Source organism: Ammodytes marinus (assembly GCF_949987685.1).
Source record: "Ammodytes marinus genome assembly, chromosome: 8".
Lineage (NCBI taxonomy): Eukaryota > Metazoa > Chordata > Actinopteri > Uranoscopiformes > Ammodytidae > Ammodytes > Ammodytes marinus.
Window position 1 is genome coordinate 9,879,408 of NC_137212.1, and position 19,482 is coordinate 9,898,889.

Here is a 19,482-nt window from a genome sequence, read left to right on the forward strand (position 1 = left end):
TTCATTAATTTACAGGCATTGCCACAGTCAAGCGATTTTACCAGGCTGTTCCTCAAGAGCTGTTGATACAGTTGTAAATATGCAGCAGTGAACAGTGAAGGAAGCCAGACCCTGCCTAACCTCTTGGTGTTTTATTGCCTCGGTGTGTGTGTGTGTGTGTGTGTGTGGGAGTGGACAGCCTGTTTAGTGCGACGGAGGGCAGCTAGTGTAATCACAGCTGGTGGAAGAGAAATAAAGACTTCCTTCATCCCATGTCATCTATCTTTAGTTTCCCTTTCTGTCTCTTTCTGTCTCTAGAAAGCCTATTTTTCCCCTCACCTCTTTCTCTCCCTCACAAAGTATAACGAAGGGCTTACAGATAAAGGAAGACTCCAGCTGCCTGCTAAATTCCTGTATTAACAAGCCTATGTGTGGGAATTAAATGGTAATAGCAGGACTATAGCCTCTAGCAGGCCAGACTCGAGCAGTTATCATGAGGAATTTCAGTGGTGGGCCGTTTTTTTCTCCATCCTCTTTATCTCCCCCGCTCGGTTTGAACGCCTGCTCTGCTGTCTTCTGTAATTGGCTTTGACTGTGGTAAACAAGGAGTCAGTGTACAGGACGGGATTGTTGTTTTCACATTCTGCCACGGTAAACACAACACCAAGAGGCTAAAACAGAGTTTGAATATGCAAGGCTTCACTAAACACACTGCTTGTTTGTGTTGGAAAGTGTGTTTGTGTTGCTTTATACCATCCATTATCTTGGTTAGTCTTCTCTGTCACATGAAATATCCAACATAAAATAAAATGATGGATCTCATCCCTACTGGAGCTTTATTTATGAATATTTTTTTTATTTCCCGTAACCAATATGATTCTCAACAATCTTCCCCGCTAAATAACAAAAATAAATATATTATTGCAACATTATTATATTTCCCTTGAGACATTTTTTCATAAACCATAAGGAGGAGGCACTCCAGGCATAATGCAGATCCCACGAATAATTTGCCGTCCAATTTCCATAGCGGCCTGGAATGACATTGATTTGCGCAAGGGGATGCTTTCATTTTTGGTCAAAACAAGAAGGCATATTACAATATACAGTTCTGTTTGGCTCAGAGAGGATAAATGTGTGCCATCGTTGACTCTTAATATAATTTGGTTGCTTCTTTAAAGTGCCGTTATAGCTGCATGGCAAGATATGGGACCACCAGGGGGCATACATATTATGTCCTAGTGGGGATAAATAATCAACCAAGCTGCCCTTCTTCCATCCTTCTTTTTTTCCAATATAATTAAAAGCAGCTTCTGTTTCCTAAGTGTTTGAAAGCCAAACATATAGTTTCACAGTGACTCTCTGTCAGTCTGACTGCTGAATCATGTAATCCACTCTTCTAGTTACTGAAGCTTCCCGGTGTTCCTGACAACATCACTGTTGTCTCCAGTCAAAAGCAGTAATCCTTTTAAACACCCTTTACTTAGCTGGCGAAGTGTTGTCTCAGCTGTCTGCAAGTAGAATATAGCTTCTGTGCAAAATAGGCATTTTAAAGAGGCACTTCAAGAGAAAGTGAACTATTTTTATGCAAACTAACATTGAATCTCTGGTGGAATCTTACCAAAAAAGTTATATCTCTCTCTCTCTTACACACACACACACACATACAAAGTACTTTTGCCTTGCCTTACATTATGTGATGGCACCAGACAACTTGTCAGCTTGGATAATTCCCCTCATTAACCTAAAACATCCAGCACAGACAGGCTCTACATCATATATTCCCCGCATGGAGAGTGTGGCCGGGTGTGTGCCTGTCCGGATGTGTGTGTGAATGCATCATTGCCAGTGTGTCACCAGAAGGGGGTTAAGGAGAGACATATGGTGAAGTGTTGGCCTGGATTCTTTGAGACATGTTCAATTTTGTCTTGCCTGCCTGTACACTCAAATATGATATACTTTGGTTTTCATAAACACCTCGTTCATCCTTAGTAGTCATGAAAATGCAGCAACAAGTTGATGTGGATGTATATGAAATGCAAAGTACATTTCATTGTTATATTTTCCAAACTATACACTACTGTGTTACAAGTGCTTCGATAACACCATGCGATTGTGCCATGTTTAATAGATGAGCTGTGATTTCATAATCACCCTGGTTCATTTCCCTTTTTCCTTGTTGTTGCATCAGCTCTGCTGGTGCCTGTTGCTATGGATGTAGTACACTTATTCTTAAAATGTGTCTGGCATCTCAAGGCAAGATCTGATTCATATGAGGAAAGAAACTGCAGACATTAAACTCAGTAAATCACATATTATTCCCAACATATGGCTTAAAAGCATTACATTTTATAGCTTGCTCTCACATTCTGCCCCACTCTCAGATGCTGCTAGCATGGATTTCATATTTACCCTTAAAATGCTAAACAGAGCTCATGCTTTATTTGAGCCATAGTGAATAGGGCACCATAAACAGTATGTGCTTAGAAAAAATGAATATTTTGACTAGTTGAATGATGGGGAGGGCGCAGTGTGTTACTGGTTACTTGAGCGTTGAAACAATCAGGATGTTTGATAGAGTTGAGTGAGTGGAGAACGAGTCCCAAGTCCCTCATTATTTTTTGAAGAGGAGTGTTTCAGTGTGGTTGATCTGCCTTTTCGGCACAGCTCATACCGCACTGGTTACGACTAATCAGCAATCCTACATTTCAGATTCAGAATCTTGTTTTGGTGGTGAATCATTCTCTAAGGCATTTTGTTGGCGCTGTAACTTGTCCCAATTCTATTCATTTATTCATTCCTCATTTCCTGTGTGATTGGCATCCTCGTCTTTGAAGCTTTTTTGTGAACTCAAGTTTTGAAAACTGATGTAACAGTGATTTTGACTTGGTGTGCCTTAAAGCAAGGCAATGCACGGCAATTGATTTGTATAGCACAATTCATACAGATATACAATTCAAAAGCGCTTTACAGAGTAATAACAAAAACAATCTTGTCCATGTGCAATGTTGAGTGTTTTACTAAATGGTGTGAATATGTAGTCACTAAATATTGACTGAATCTCTTGTTCTCCTGGTGTCAGGCTCCAGAGGAGGTGTCTCTGCTGCTGGCCAGCCCCAGGATGCTGCTCCCTCCATCGGGCACGCTGCCTCCCCCTGGCCCCCTGTCTGTCCACCACCAGATCCAACTCCTCAACCAGCAGCTCCAGCAGCAACAGCAGCAGACACACGTTGCTGTGGCACAGGTGCATTTCACACACACACACACTCACACACACGCACATATGCATGCATGCACACACACACACACACACACACACACACACACACACACACACACACACACTTTTTTATCATCCTGTATGAACAATCATTATATTTTGATTGCTGGTCTGTATACCAAGCATTAATGAAAATATAACTAGTCACTCAAGCAACAAACACTGCCAGACATGTAGTTTATCCCTTAAATGTCTGCAAAGTAAACCAAATAGCAGCTACAATATTGTGTTGCAAATTTCTAAAACTGCAAATGTCTCTGTTTTAGGTTGTAAAAAAGAATATGTGATGAAACATGATCAGTTAAACACACATATAGTTATTTTCCATACTCCCTCTGTACATGTGCTAGTATGGCAATGGAAGAGATTCAATTCATACATCCCTTTCGTTCAGTCGGATAACAGTTCAGATTCCTCTAATATATTCCCATAGTGTGATGGTCATATACATAACGAGTGGTACTTTAACCTTGAGTGGATGTTGCTGTGGGAACTGTTGCACTGGCTCCCTTTCCTTTGATTTAAATTGCCGCAGACTGTGAGGAAACGGAGTGTTTCGCCTCCGTGAGAATGGTGACTGATTCACTCACTGCAATCAGGTGTGTGTGCACTGATTGGCTGATTGAGCCCAGGTGTGAAGAGGTTATATCTGCCCTGAGACCCCAGTGCTCTGTGCTGCTCATTGTTTGCTCTATGCGATGGTGAGAGGTTCACTCTGAGTGCCCTCTGAGTTAGAAAAAATAATTGTTCAAGTTTTTGTCTTTCGTTCAGCTGCTTGGCAGCAGTGGTTTGGTTCTCACTTTAGTTTGGTTATTAAAAGGTAGCCTTGTGCTTTTTGTTTTCTCCCCCTACCCTGTAGTCGCTTGTGCGATTTTGTGGTTATCCCTCCAGGGATAACTTTAAGACACCCCTGGGTCCGCACCTGTGCCCCAAACCCCCCCTCCCCCCACGCCAAGTCTCACAGCGGACAGTGTCAGCAGCATTATTACATATTCATAGTTTTGTTTTCTTTGACACACAAAGTCCATTGTGGCATCAGTTGTTGTTGGCAACATCTGGAGGCAAATTCTAAATAAATAAAAAGGCAAAAATTTGACAACTCTCAAAACTATTTTAGCATTCTGCCAATTCAAAGGTTCCCAAACGTATTATATAAAGATGAATAAGAATGGACCAAAACATTAATTGAATTTAGTATGTATTAGTATAATTTCATTATTATTAAATACATTAACATTCAATTGGCCCTGTTGACTTTCTTTTAAAAAAAAATCCAAAAAAACGTTTTGTATTTAATGAGGAGAATTAGCCATTGCCTCCTAAAAGGAAATGTGATTAATAGGAAACGCTTGAGGATGTTTGTCAGAGTTAAGGAGATCAACAGGGGCCTGCAAACCAATCTGGATTTATAAAAATATAAAAAATAAAAGTTAGTGCCGAGTGCACACAGCATCAGACTTCAATCACTCAGCTTGAGCTGCTGCAGAGTGACTGGTACAGCAATGGCTTCGGGCCTATGAGCTTGATCAACACACACACACACACACACACACACACATGCGCACACGTACATACACATGCACACAACCAGGAAAATACAAAAGGCCTCAAGACTTGAAGCTGAGATTTCACAACTCAACAGCACACCTTCTGTTTCATGCACACACTCCTCCTGACCCAGAAGTGTCCCACACAGTCAGCTTCATGGCTTACAGAGATGGATACAGAGGTCCATATGAAACTGCATGTTCAGACTGAACTGGTCCCTAGTCTTGACCTGAACAACGTTCTGCTGACAGCTCCCACATTCAGATTGAGCGTGCCCAGAAATGAATGGCATTAATTAAACTGTGATGAAGCCAGAGGTCAGTGGCCGCTGGCAGAGACACTGGTGTAGATTTTTAAACACTGCTTTGGTAGATGGAAGGACGTATTTAACCTAATGTGGAATATTTCAAATGAGCATGAGGGTGTTCTGTCTGACCGGCTCTTCTGCCATTTAGCAAAGAATCCCCAGTTCTCCATACTTATCTGAACGGAATTTAGCGTTAAGCATCCACACAGAATCTAAATCAGTTACCACTGACTTTGTGTTTCTCACTCATTGTGTGCTGGTGTTGCCAGTGTCTAGTCTCTGTAATGGAAGTTTGTGTTCATACAAACTGTATATTTACTGTTTCTCTTCCTCCCTCACTTTCTCAAACAAACTATGTCCCACAGGTAAGATTTGAATTGCCTTAGGCTACCTCTAACAAGCCTTAATGAGGGAGGAAAGCTCTCTCTATCAGTGGAGGTCAAACAGAGGAAACTAACAAGCTGATTCTTCTGCCCAGATAATGCAGATTTTAGGTGAAGTCATGTAGGAACTGCTTGGCTGACAATGCACTGTTAAATTGCGTGGAAATGTGTGTGTACTGTGTACATCTTTGTACATCTTTATTTGTGTGTTTTTGTTGGTCGGAGTTCCTAACTTTGTTTCCACATTGAAAACAACATGATTGTCCCTGACGTATTTACCTCAGACCAAGACATATACTGGCTTTGTTCTGTTTTGACTTATCGTGCTTTTTAAGTGGTGAAATCACAGAGTTCCCAATGTTGTTATTTTAACGGCAGATATTGCTCTTTGTTTATCATGTGCTGATATCAAACAGCAGCAGCCCCGATTGATTTCAGCTCTGCCTTAATAATGTTGACGTTCTTGTACAATGCCAACGCATCAAAACACAACAGTGGTAAACAAAAGACATACAGCCAGAGAAAAAAAATGATATTTTTTTAAATAAATACAAATGTTGGCACACACCATTGTTGCAATATTGAACCATGACAGCAAATCAATAAATAGAAAAGAAAGAAAATTAATCTGCAACTTTCTTGAGAATGAATCAATAATTTGTTATATTTCAAACTAAAATGGCAGACATTTATTGTTCCCTCCTTCCCTGGTGTTGTTGATTTAACTCCAAAACTTTGAGTCCTGAGAAACGTGTGCCAAATCTTCCCCTTTTTTCTCACTGTGTTTAGTAGACCAAATGATTACTAGGTTAATCCTGATAAAGATCAGAAGATAGCTGCAGTCCTATTTTTCTTTACTTAGTCACCTGTCTGTGCTTTGCAAATATATGTTTGATAATCTCAACAGTTATATTTGTAATAATTCAATATGGCAGCATTCTCCTTATCCCAGCTCATTAGGGAAATACTTTCTTAAAGGGATGAAGAAGGGATTATCTTCACTGTTGGCCCCTGCACTGATTAAGATACCTGTGACTTTGACTTTGGGAAATAGTCTTCACGTTAAACTCCAGAGGCTGAGCACAGGTCATAGTAAATGGAAGTGAATTAGCGATATGGCCGACGCTAATTACAGCTCACACAGGTGCGATTTGAAATGGAGATGTTCCATAAGTCAGAGAAGTCATCGTATTTATCGTACTTATCTGTATTAATTAGTCTAATTTGCTCTCATATTATTCTCTTCAGACTGCAGGCAAAAGTGACCCCAATTCAATGTTGCTCATATGTGACTCTTATTTTTAATTATTTTTTCTTTGATAATAACAGTGTATCAGCACAAATCACACAACATCTTACCTTTTCAAATCCAATTTGATACGCCAGATTTTTTTTTGCAGTGCAACCTCAGCCTGAATAGTCATATCCGTTGTTCATGAGACTTTTGCATCACTCTAGACCGACATCCTCACAACGTGTGCGTTGGTGCTCCAGTGTTAGACAGACATATTTTAAATTAGCCAAGGTTATACAAGTGCAGTTAAAGAAGTCACGGTTTAATGTGTGAACGTAGTCTTTAATAATCGTCTGTCCTTCATTTATTTCCTTTCTAATCTTCCTTTATGCTCAAACACATCTTCCTTCCATTCTTGTTTTTGACTATTTTTTACACATTTATTGTCACGCCTTAAAGACTTTGCTGGTTCTCTCTCAACTTCATCAAGCAATCTCTCCCCATCTTAGGCACATGACAATTCTCTAATGGTTTTAGAGTGCTTTTCTAATGGATCCCTTATCAGTGCACTAGAAAAAAAGAAGATAATTTTCCTCTCAGTTTTATCCTCCCAAAAATTAGATTAGACAGAGACCAATCACTGTTGGAATGGTTTCAAACACTTCCACATCAAACAGATTTTTGGCGTGGGTATAGGGAAGGAGATTCTCATAATCCTGTGTGAAAAGTACATCCTCAGCTAACCAACCCTGTGGATTCACAGCACACAACCATCAGGCCTAATCCACTTACACTACCAGTGTGACCACAGTCACTGTTTTTCCGTCTCATTTGAAAGTTGAAATGAAGTGGTATCGTTTAAACTTTTCTTCCAGTTCTGTGATTTCAGAATTTTTACATGTGGTTGGGTACATGATTTTTTTTTCTCTATGCGTTCTTATTTTGTGTCCACATAGCGTGCCAAGTGCCCTATGCTGCAGTGGTTTTAAAGAGCACTTTCAAGTGGTGACAGTTTTTGCATGAAACTTACTCTGATGTCTTAAATGACAGGTTAAATTGCATAAATTCTTTGAAGTTTGAGGTATCATTTTGAAGTGTTTGTGAGCTTTGTCTGCACCGGGTGTAGGTTGAAATGCTGCTGTGTTTTTGGCGAGCTGTATGAAATGTCTCAATTTATATTTATTATGTTAAAATCAGTGAATAGAGTTGTTATAAAGCATTGCAAGAACTGACAAGATGAAGGAAAAATAGGGAGCAAAGATGTAATACTGTTGTTGTGGGAGAAGGAATTGAGAAAATGAGAAATTGTCCTAAGGAACTGTTCTGTTCTGGGGTACAGTTGAGAACAAAGAGACCCATAAAATGGATGATAGATGCTGCTGCCTAATTAAAGCTTTATGGAGTCGTTTGAGTTGCCTTCAATTTGGCCATACTTATAGACTTACAGATAAGGGGCCAGAAAACATTTGGGTGGCAGCAGGTTTACTACCAAGGGACCACCCCAATAAAACACAAGTCGAGTACTGTTTCAATTGGCTGTTTGTCTGCATTCTGCTTTCAGTAAGAGCTTTCACTTCCTCTTGTCGAGTTTTTAAAAGGAATATCGACATTGTTCTTTAATGATATAGCGAAAGATGCATTTATTGCAGTTTCAAACTGTTCCTAAAACCAGTTCTAAATAAAGAGGGTCTCCTGGGTGGCCAGTCTCCATGTGTTGCAGCATTTGTTTTTATTAAAACTGCACCCTGTTTAAATCAAAATATGTAATACATTATTAATGGTGGGGTAAATAAACGGTTTCCATCGAACTCTGACCAAGCTGGGAGTGAGACAGTGTGTCTCAGGCAACTAGCCACTGTGTTAACATAGCCAAGTTCAGAGCCTCAGCTGTGTATAAACACCGCACCTCTGCTTTGTTTAACATTGGTAATGGTCCCAAAAAAACATGTTTACATTCATGAGACAAAGCTCCCCAGACACCGTACCTATTATGACGGGAGCAAAGGAGGAAGTCAATTTTAGATTTATAGAGCCACAAAGTCTGTGTGAACGCTTGGGTCAACAAACACCTGACTTTAAAATGGGAGACTGTTGTTCGCTGCTTGTATACAATTGTTTTTTTGTAACCATGCCCACGAAGCTCCCCTAACCTTAATTAGGAAATCAGAAAAGAACCTCAAACAGACCATAATTTAAAAAGTTCCATCTTTTTAATCCTGATGTTTCAATCCCAACGTATTAGTGGAATAAAAGGAGACAGTACCTTGAGATATCTGCAACTGTACCTGTAATTATTTAGGCCTCATCATCTCTAATTTTTTTTAATTTTTTAATTCCATTTTCATAATTTATCTGTAGGACCAGCCTCTGTTTCCGAAGAAACTCGATATACCAAATATAACCATGTTTAGCTTCGACCTTATGTTGTTTTAAACAGATATCAAGAGGAAAAAGCCTGACCTTTTTTTTGCCTTTTCTTTTTCTTTTTTTTTTAACTGTATTTCTGAGTGGGATTTATTCGGTGTCCTTTTACCAGCCAATGCCTCCTGGTGAGACATTTAGCATGGACAGCATCAGGACAAATTGGACACTTGCCCCCAAGGACTCGGTATAAAGCACGCAGGAGTGGCTGGTGTGCTATTAGAGCTGTCAGCAGGGCAGCATTAGTCCAAGTCAAGCGCCTCTCTTCCGTAGCTCAAGTCAGCTGTAAATTACACAACCAAAGTCATCGTCAGGGCGTCTGTCTTTACAAATGAGGTCTTCAGAGGCAAGCCTGGCCCCGCACAACACAATCTTGAAGCCCCCTCCATTTGATGGTAAGTGCAAGGGTGATGGAAGATGATGACTGTCTTCTTCCACACTTGTTTTTCTGTCTGGAGAGTGGATGGAGAGGCGGAGGAGGAGGGGGTGGAGGTATTGGAGGCCTTGGGACAGAGGCTGTGAATTTTTGATTCCGTCTTGTCTAGGTCTCTCTCTGCCCCACTGGCTTCTTATTAGATTCGGAGGGTGTGGGGGGGGTGGCCTGATGACATTGCATCCATAAAAAAAAAGCTCAAAATGATCCAAATGTCCAAGACAGAAAAGAAGAAGAAATAGGGAGAGGCAATGAGGGAGGAGAGATGTGAGAGAGATAATATCATAAAAAAGAGTAACTCTAGATTGTGAGTGAACTGCTTATTTTCAAAGCTGAAGAATGAGCAAAGTTATAAAAGAAATGTTCCACCATGAAAAAAACTTTCCTTCCCACAATGTGTTTAGTTTAAATTCAGGCAAAGATTTCTATATTTCCATTTAGCGAATGGAAATGTGCTAAATGACAATATTTTTATTTGGAATTTGGGAGAGATGTTGTCGTTAGTCTATAGAGTAAAACAAACATGTTCATTTTACTCAAAGACAAAGTAAAACCACTGACACTGATCATCTGTAGTGGTTTCTTTTTCCAGAACTATACATTTATATTTTTTATCCAAACGAGGACAGAAACTATTTGCGGACCACAAGGCAAAATTGTAAATTGTATCAAAGGCATACTAAGCGATTGTTATAGAGAACACTATTTTGTCAAAATCAGCTTATATCCACTCACCATCCGCTACCTGTCGGGGAATGGCTCGACCACTTAGCACTCTTAGCCTCAATTTACGGTTAGTAGAAACATAAACAAACGTTAGCCAAGCGTTCGCTGGAGAACGCTTAGTGTGCCTTGAATAGAACTTAAAAGTATTATTCAAAACATTCAAACGTCATTGAAATGACTTGAGGAATTTGTACAGCATTCTCTCCAGCACACAGAAGGCCGTTTGTCAGAGAATGCTGAAGTGGCCTCGGCATATTTTTGGAATACCAATTACGGTTTGTTTTGTAGTTTTTCCTTGTGTCGCCATTGACGTCAGGAGCCGCCATGCTTCAAGGGTAACGAGCATGGTAACGAGTTGAGTGTTACCACATCAGGCTCAAACGAGTAACCAGGGGGCCACTTACAAGTTATGACTCATGCCTCCACATGAGGACCCCTTGATTCACTGCACCCTGAAAATAAACTGCTGCTCTCCTTGGCCCCTTGCACCAAAGGCCTTCTTAGACATATTATGGGCACCTGTTCAGATGCACTCTGGTATTGATGAATGATGTGATGTTCAAAACCAAATATGAAATGGTTCACTGACAAGAAAGCCGTAAGAAAAAAAGCAAAACCCTCTTCAAACCTCATCAGACTGGGGTCCTCACAGCCTCCAGAGATAAGCTTTTTGTCATATCTCACAGGTGCTTCATTCTAGCATTCCAGGTTTTCTCTACTTCTTCAATCAATTTGTTCCTAATGGCTTCAAATAATTTTTTACTTTTTTTTTTAACCCATAAGAACCCAGACCCATTTCTCCTTAAAGGAAAAATATGGCAGATATAACACAGACCAAGTGGACCACAAAGAACACATTTCTGAAGTTTTTTTTCAAATACTACCCCTTAATGTCAAAGATCTGTGATGTGACACATATGTCACATTGGGCGTTTATGGTAAATGTATTCCTTAATTGAGAATGAATCAACATGACAGTTTTTTCTGCTTAGTAACCCACATTTTCATTTTTATTTGCATTTCCACAACATATATCAATATTGTGACTTTAACAGTTCTGTTTAACAACAAATTATTTTGAAGATTTGTTTTATGGTATGGTAAATGGACTTATATAGCGCTTTATCTCCATTTTTCACAGACTCAAAGCGCTTTACATTGTTTTGTACACATTCACCCAATCACACACCGATAGCAGCAGCTACCACGCAGGGTAACTACGCTAACTACTACTAAGCTAACTATCGGGAGCAATTTGGGGTTCAATGTCTTGCCCAGGGACACTTTGACATGTGGCGGGGAGACGGGGGATCGAACCTCCGACCCTGTAGCCTGGTGCTACCAGACCATTGTACTTCATTTCATTTGTACAGAAGGTCTGGCAGTGCTGTAATTGGCAAACGTTCACTCATGGAGGCGGGTGTCTGTTAAAGTTTAAAACTATTGGATCTGCCCAGTGCCACTCTGGATTAGCCAACCAATCGCATAACGTTTGGTCGTCACGTGTGTCATGAGCCGGCTTCTGGCAACTGAAACTGGAGCGCGACTGTGACGTCATCGTTCTCAGCCACTCGCTCTGTTCGCTGATTGGACCGGCTGTCGAATCTCCGGCAAAACTGGGAAATGGGCTGTACATCCAGACTGACTACTGAAGGGAAAATAAAATTTGGCCGGAAGTAGGCGGGCGGGCGGAGCCAGGCTACCGACCCTGCACACCAGAGGCGAACTCCCTACCCACTTCACCACTGCGCAAACTGAATAGAATCACATAACATTGCCTCATTGGAGCACCTCTCAACAAGCTACTGTTGTCATGGTCTGTCTTTGTCCTGTCTTGTTTTGGTGGTTACCTGTGTTTCCTGTTTTATTTTGGTATGTCTGTCTTGTTCCTTCCCATGTCCTGTCAAGTTTCCCTCTTGTTTGATTACTGCTCCCTCCCCTAATGTGTTGCACCTGTCCCTCGTTGTCTGCCCTGTCTTGTGTGTGTATATCCCTGTGTGTCTTTGTTCCCTGTCTGAGTATTGTACCTGTTGGTGAGTCTGTCCTGTGTTCCATGTGCCTAGCCTTTTTGCGCCTCTTGGAGTTTTTGGAAGGAATAAATAGTCTTCTAGTGAAACTGTCTGCATCTGAGTCCTCCTTGCCTGCCTGTCTGCCACTCACCGTAACAGAATACTCAGACCAAGTATGGACCCAGCAGACAGATATTTTGAGGTCGAGCTTGAGGAGGTAACATTAACCATTTCTTGCCTCAAGAAAGCCTGGGAGAAAGGCCCCACACTCGACCACTGAGAGGCAGCCTTGACACTGGCACACCGAGCTGTGGAGCTACAGCCTTGGCTTGGGGAGTCCCTACCAGAGTGGGCAAAGAGCTTTTTATACCCTCCTGAGTTTTGGTCTCCCAGCTGCCAGCACAAGCCCAAGCCTCTGCCCCCGGTCCACAGCTTCAAGCCTCTGCCCCCGGTCCCCAGCTTCAAGCCTCTGCCCCCGGTCCCCAGCTACAAGCCTTTGCCCCCGGTCCCCAGCTACAAGCCTTTGCCCCCGGTCCCCAGCTTCAAGCCTCTGCCTCTGGTGAGTTTGGATTGCCTTCCATTACCACAATGCTCTCCAGCTTCCGAGTCGACCTCGGCCTCCAGCAGCAAGCTCCAGTCGCTGGCTTCCAGCAGCAAGCTCCAGTCCCCGGCCTCCAGCAACCAGCATGCTAGCTACCAGCCCCAGCATGCTAGCTACCAGCTCCTGAAGGCGCTCAAGCAACCACACAAACACTGTCCAGTTCCTGAGCCCACTACACACTTTCTTGAGGGGACCCGCCCTCTAGGCCTGCCAGGGGAGGCCTGCTTTTCTCCAAGAAAATTGTTGTGTTTGGTTGTGGCACTTCATCTATCTACATCACTTGATTCACTAGAGTCTGAATCGCCACACCACTCCCTCTCCATTTCTTTTTTGTTGGGAGTGTAATCGGGGTCCTCTGGGTCTTCATCCGAGCAATTGTCGTCACAGCCTTCAAATTCACTTTCATCTCCCATGATGATCTCAAGTGCATTCTCAACAGTGTAGTGCTTATTCTCAGTCATACATAAGAAAAAATAAAACAATTAGCCTTCTACATTCAAATGGGACCAGCATAGGACAGTGAATTGTGTTTGTTTTATTTACAGATATGCAAAAATAGTTTTGTAATATATTTGATCAATAACATAATAATTTATCATAATTTTTTTATTATATATGTTCAAATGTACTTTGAATTGCACAGAAGAACATCTATTAATTAAAAATAATTGAAACAGCGTAACTAATTGAGCGGCTTATTACCATTCTTGTTATTGTGACAAATATGTCACATCAGAATTTCCAAGAATATTTTAAGGCTAAAACCCGATGTGACGTATACGTCACAGCGATATTTTCCTAACTTGTTCTACATTAATTTGTTCATGAAATATGGTCAGACTAAGTTAAATGTAATAAAGGACACCTTATTAACGCATTATAATTGTTAAATGGGTTTAAACTCACCTTTAGTAACAAAAAAAAAGATTTTTAAAATGAGCTGGGTCCTTCACTTGTGTGCACATGTCACAATGCAATTTTTGGGAAGTCACTTCCTGACATAGTCACATGACTGTCACATTACCACCACACCAGGACGTTGAGTATATGTCACTTAGGGACTTAATGAGTAAAAGTCAACAAAAAAGCTGTATATGGAAGATTGTAGGACATTCAAAGTGTGTGTTACGTGGGTGTCACCATGGGTCCTTATGGGTTAAATGAATACTTTTTTTTTAAAACCAATGTATTGGGGTCTAAATCAAATCTAAATTTGAATTGCATTTCTTAGGGGGTTCCTAACTTCTACGTCAACTAATGCTGGGCTTACACTGCACGACTTTTCACGCGACTTCACAGTCGCAGACAATCTTCCAATGTCGGACTGAAATGACGGGAGTCTTGCTGGAGTTGTGGCGCGCGCCCGTAATTTCAGTTGTTTGGTGTAAGGTGGTCTTCCGACCCGATTTCATCCAGTCTTCCAACCGTCTTGACGTTCCGACATAATATTATCAACTGGTTTGATATTATCGATAGTCTTGGCTCAAGTGAAATGATGTGAACACTGTCACACTCTCTCCAGCACCAAACACGACGCAGGAGGAGCGGCATTAGTCGCGACCTGTGTCCGCCTGTGAGGCACTTGTTTCGTCAACTTTTACATAGCAGCCTCGGCTGGAGAACCAGGCTGACACGCGCAACCTTAACACTTTACCGTCAAATACAGGGTTAGGAGTGAGAGTCATTTGGGGACGAAATCAGCAAATAAAGTTGGTCAACTAATGTCCCCCGCTCGGAATATTGAATTAACTTTTTTTTAATTAAATATAATCACAATCGCGTTTGCCGTTTTTAACGTGATCATGCATGACATTTAGCCTACGTGATAGGGGCATTTAGTTGTTTATACACCCAGTCCATTTTACCTGCTAAAAAAAACTTTTTATTTGACTGAAATCACTTTTAATCCCCAGTAGCAGGATTGGAAATAATATTAATTTCAAAAGGAATCTAGTTGTAGTCTTGCAATATGAGACCCCCTGTCTTTTCAAAATCTCAGTCTGTGACTGAAAACTCAGATAACTAATGACTAATTGTCCTCAGGTGTAAGTTGATTGTCTTTAGATGTGAGAGGGTGTCAGTTTTCAGTCTTTTCAAAGTATTTTAAAAGTCCTCCAGTGTAAACCGAGTACTTTTAACCCAGCATAAGGAGCATTACTGGGTTGTGACTGAAATTAAAATTGCAATTTAGCATGCACTCCACCATGCATGCAGTGTAACAGGATAAAAGTGTGTGACACTCTTTCCTTTGGTAGCTCTTTTTCCTATTAGACAGCTGACATTTAAAGTCCTGCTGGACCTTGTTCAAAGTCCATGGTAAAGCCTCATCAAACTATTGAGAGCCACGCCATGTCTCCTGTCAGAAAATCATTATTAAGTGGGCTCCTTAAGCTCCTTTTGGTTTCTTCTCAACCGTTCCTGTGATTTGAAACATTGAACATTTCTTCTTTGAACTTGTTAAAATCAATCATGTGCTCAGAATAGCAGATGGCTGAATGAGGTGGGAGGTGGGACCACTTACATTTGATTTGGAGAGCACTTTGAAGTAAAAACGGACAATCATAGCTTCTATGAAAGTTTTGACTGTGTGTGTGTGTGTGTGTGTGTGTGTGTGTGTGTGTGTGTGTGTGTGTGTGTGTGTGTGTGTGTGTGTGTGTGTGTGTGTGTGTGTGTGTGTGTGTGTGTGTGTGTGTGTGTGTGTGTGTGTGTGTGTGTGTGTGTGTGTGTGTGTGTGTGTGTGTGTGTGTGTGTGTGTGTGTGTGTGTGTGTGTGTGTGTGAGTGAATGGTCTCTTTCTCCCTTTCCTCACTCCCTTCATATAAATGATTCAGAATGCCATAGACATTTTATCATTTCACTCTTAAATTGAAATAGAGCCGCTGCTTTAATCTTGCACACCACAGCAGACTGTGACATTAAGGTTACATGAGGATCAGAGCAGCCACTGGAGCCCTGCTGCCCCCGTCATAAAAATGTTATAGCTGGATATAAAGCCACAGAAATTGCAAAGACCTAGTATCTAATACTTCAGTTATTTCGGCCTTTGTGACTGCCATTTTTTAAATGTTTATATTGGAAAGCGATCAAATATGAGAAACAACAATCATAGCTTTAATTATCAGTTAGTCTGCAAATTATTTTCGTGACTTTTTTGTTTGGAAAATGTTTGACAGAAGTGGAAAAATGCATACCACAAGGGCCCAAGGTGACAGATTGCAAACAGTAAAAAGCCAAAGAAATTGAATTTTTTTAATGTTGTACAAACAAATAACATTCATGTCATTTATGTTGACATGTGACACAATGGCCCAGGTGCTTTTATAGTCTCCCGAATGAGAAAACGGGCTCGGGCTGAAGGCATTGCTGCAAAACATAAAAACTCTTAGAAAAGGCACACCAAAATGTGACATTTTCAGAATTTTACAGGAGAGCATCATCAAACGTTTTATTGATTGTGATTGTTTAATAAGATATCAGCATATGTATGTAAGCAATCTCTACTTTTATAGAGATTAGTCAATTCATTATTATTTTTCTATTAAAAAACATCTGACTAAAATAAATTGTTACCATATTTTATCCTTCATTTGTGGGTATCTCAAATTCTCTAAACATATTTGTTAACACTTGTTCTGTAGTATAAATGTTCCTCCATATGTTCAGCTCTTTAAGCCTATTAATAATACAATTGATTTACACTTACGCCTTTTGTGCACCAAGCTCAGTGCACTTACGCCTATTTTGCTCCAAACTCAATTGATGGTTCACTTACGCCTTTATGTTTTCAGCCTTTATTTCAAGTACAATGTATAATGACGTTATTCTTTTACCACTTGATAGAACTAATCAAGACCTTTAAAATTGTATATAGAAGTAATTTTCGCCAAATATGTCCTTCACGCCCCTTTTGCTCTGAGCCCCAGAAATACACTTTTCATAATAAACACAGTACACAGTAGATAAATACAATAATACATTAATTATTGTAACATTGATGCTAAGCAAAAGGCACCTGAGAAATGTCAGTCTGGCTGCCAAATAGTTTAAATACTTTTAATAAACGAATCTAAATCATCGATGTTCTGTCTATCAACTTACCATTTCAGCTTGAGTCAATATTTGATTTCAACTGACATTCAGAGGTTGGACCAAGTCATTGTTTTGCAAGTACCAAGTCGTGTCCAAGAAATAAGAACAACAGTATCTATCATTTTTCCAGCTGGTGCCCCAGTAACCCAATGTCATGGTCATGGTTCTCTAAAGGCCAGGACACACCGGTCCGACTACCCGAAAATGGAGTCTGCCGTTACAGGCAGCTCCAGTCTGCCCGTCGCGGCCAAAAAAGTACCAAGAACACACCGAGCCGACTACTGACTTTCCGCTTGCGCGGGACGTAATGTCTCCATAACAGCAGGCGGCGCTACTCTGTATTGTGGCCCAAAAAAATACGGAAGCCGGAAATTATGGTACAGCTCTCTAGACCATAAACATAGATATAAATACGTATTTATATTTATGGACCATAAAGAGCACCATTTTTAGCAGAGAGTGTCAAGCATGGTGTCGAGCAGTCAACAAGGGTTGATGCATGTGAGTACTCGCTGAACGAAACGAACAAACACATTAAAACAATGGCTAACTGCTGTTAGCTGTTTGTGCTATCTGCCTCACTTCCGGGCTTCACTGATTCGCTAGCCCTCCACCAATGAAATTGCTCCAACTGAAAGACTGCCCGCCGCCGATTGAACATGTTCAATCGGCTCAAAAGAAGCCCGACGACATCTACGACGACCGACGTCACGGCACACACCAAACAGATTCGTGTCCCCACCCCTTACAGACTCTCCGACGGCGATTATCGGGCCGGTGTGTCCTGGCCTTAATGCAGCTTGACTGGATGGATGCTGTTGAAATGGGCCAAAGGACTTGCTGGAAATTAACGTTAGTCAATTCAATTTAAATAACATAATTTTTCAACTTTGGGCTCAGGGAAAAGTATCAATGATTAGTAAGTCAAAAGGCTCAAAGTCAAAGTGAAGTCACAAATCCTTAGTATTGAAGTCAAAGTCCAGCTGCAAGTCTGAATGGATTTTTCTAGTAAATTTTCAAGTAATTCAAATGTGTGACTCGAGTCCACACACCTCTGCTGACATTTATACTGTAGATGTATCTGGTCAGTATCATACTTGATTATCGAACCTAAACAGCCCAATTTTCAACCTGTATTTCTGTGTGTGTGTTTGTGTTCCTCTGTTCATGTGGTGGGTCTTTTTTCACAAATGCCCAACAGATCGTCACTGATCGATCTGTTTCCCTCCAACTGGTAAAACACTCAGAAGGCTTTCTGTGTTGTCTCAATATTGCTTTGATGAATTCCCATGCAGTGAAGAACACAGTGTGATTGATCAATCACTGCCACTTGCTGAGCTGACTCAGCCACATCCTCACAGCCTTTCATCTCCATTCCATTTAGTTACTAGCTGGGGGTCTAGATACGCACTACATTTGAAACTTGATGTTTAATTTGATATCAGATCAAGTCAGTGTTAATTATATAGCCCAGTATCACAAAAAGCCATTTGCCTCAGTAGGCTTCACATAATATGAGTGTACTATTTTACCACACAAAATCTGTCTGGATGTTTCTCGCATATCTTATAGCCTAGATTCTCCTTCTCAAAACACTTTGTTCAAAGTTATTCAGCCTTTACTGCAGCTCAGAAACGTTTTCTTTCCTATTCCCCTCATTACAGCAAACAACACATATTGGAATATTGGAATGACTTAACATATTACATGTGTAGAAGATGTGATTCATTTTAAGAAACAAGCTCTTAATTGGATAAAATTTGGTAGCCTCCTTTATATGTTACATGCAAATGGTTAAAGTGGACCTATTATACTTTTTCGACTTTTATGACCTATAAACGTTGTTATAATGATTATAGTCATATTTAACCATACTAAAGTATCAAATAATGACTTACATTCATTTAGACGTATTCCCTGCTGACCGTCTGGGGTGGCTGTGCAGAGCGCTAAACACTAGGGCAGCCGGTCGAGAAATCACTTGTTCAAATCGGTTAAAATGTCCTGCATTCGTGTCGTCACAAATCCGGATTTTTCCATGTATGGTAATGCTGCAACGTGCTCAGGCGCACTCCGGCCATGCCCCCACCTCCCTGCTCAAATCTGCCCTTGTGCTGCTGAAAGTGTTCTGGAAGGAAGGTAACCAATCACAACAGAGTGGGGTTTGCAGGAGGGAGGGAAGGGGGCGGAGAAGCACAAAGCCGAGTGTGGACCATAGATAGTAAATAATATGGACGTAGCATCCGGGCTGACCTCAGTTATTCACACAGCATCCTATAATCCTGGTTTGTGCACGTCGCCATTTTGTGAGATTTTTACTCCGCCTCACGTCGGGGGGAGGGAGGTAGCTGACTTTTACCTCCGAGGCAAAGTGAGGGACAACGGGCGGAGAGCTGTCACTCAAGAGATCGCGCCAATACATTTTAACCTCCAAAAGAATAAAAACTAGCGTGGTCCAAAAAAATTCACCCCC

The 19,482-nt window shown here is 41.0% G+C and overlaps 1 protein-coding gene across 1 annotated transcript in view; it reads left to right on the top strand.

The window, feature by feature from the left end:
• LOC307254658 (carboxyl-terminal PDZ ligand of neuronal nitric oxide synthase protein-like) overlaps positions 1-19,482 on the top strand; it is a 147,668-nt gene that overhangs the window by 103,584 nt on the left and 24,602 nt on the right. The window contains exon 8 of the mRNA XM_080033125.1: positions 3,062-3,223. Coding sequence (XP_079889251.1) covers positions 3,062-3,223 — 162 coding nt within the window. The remainder of the gene's footprint in view (positions 1-3,061; positions 3,224-19,482) is intronic.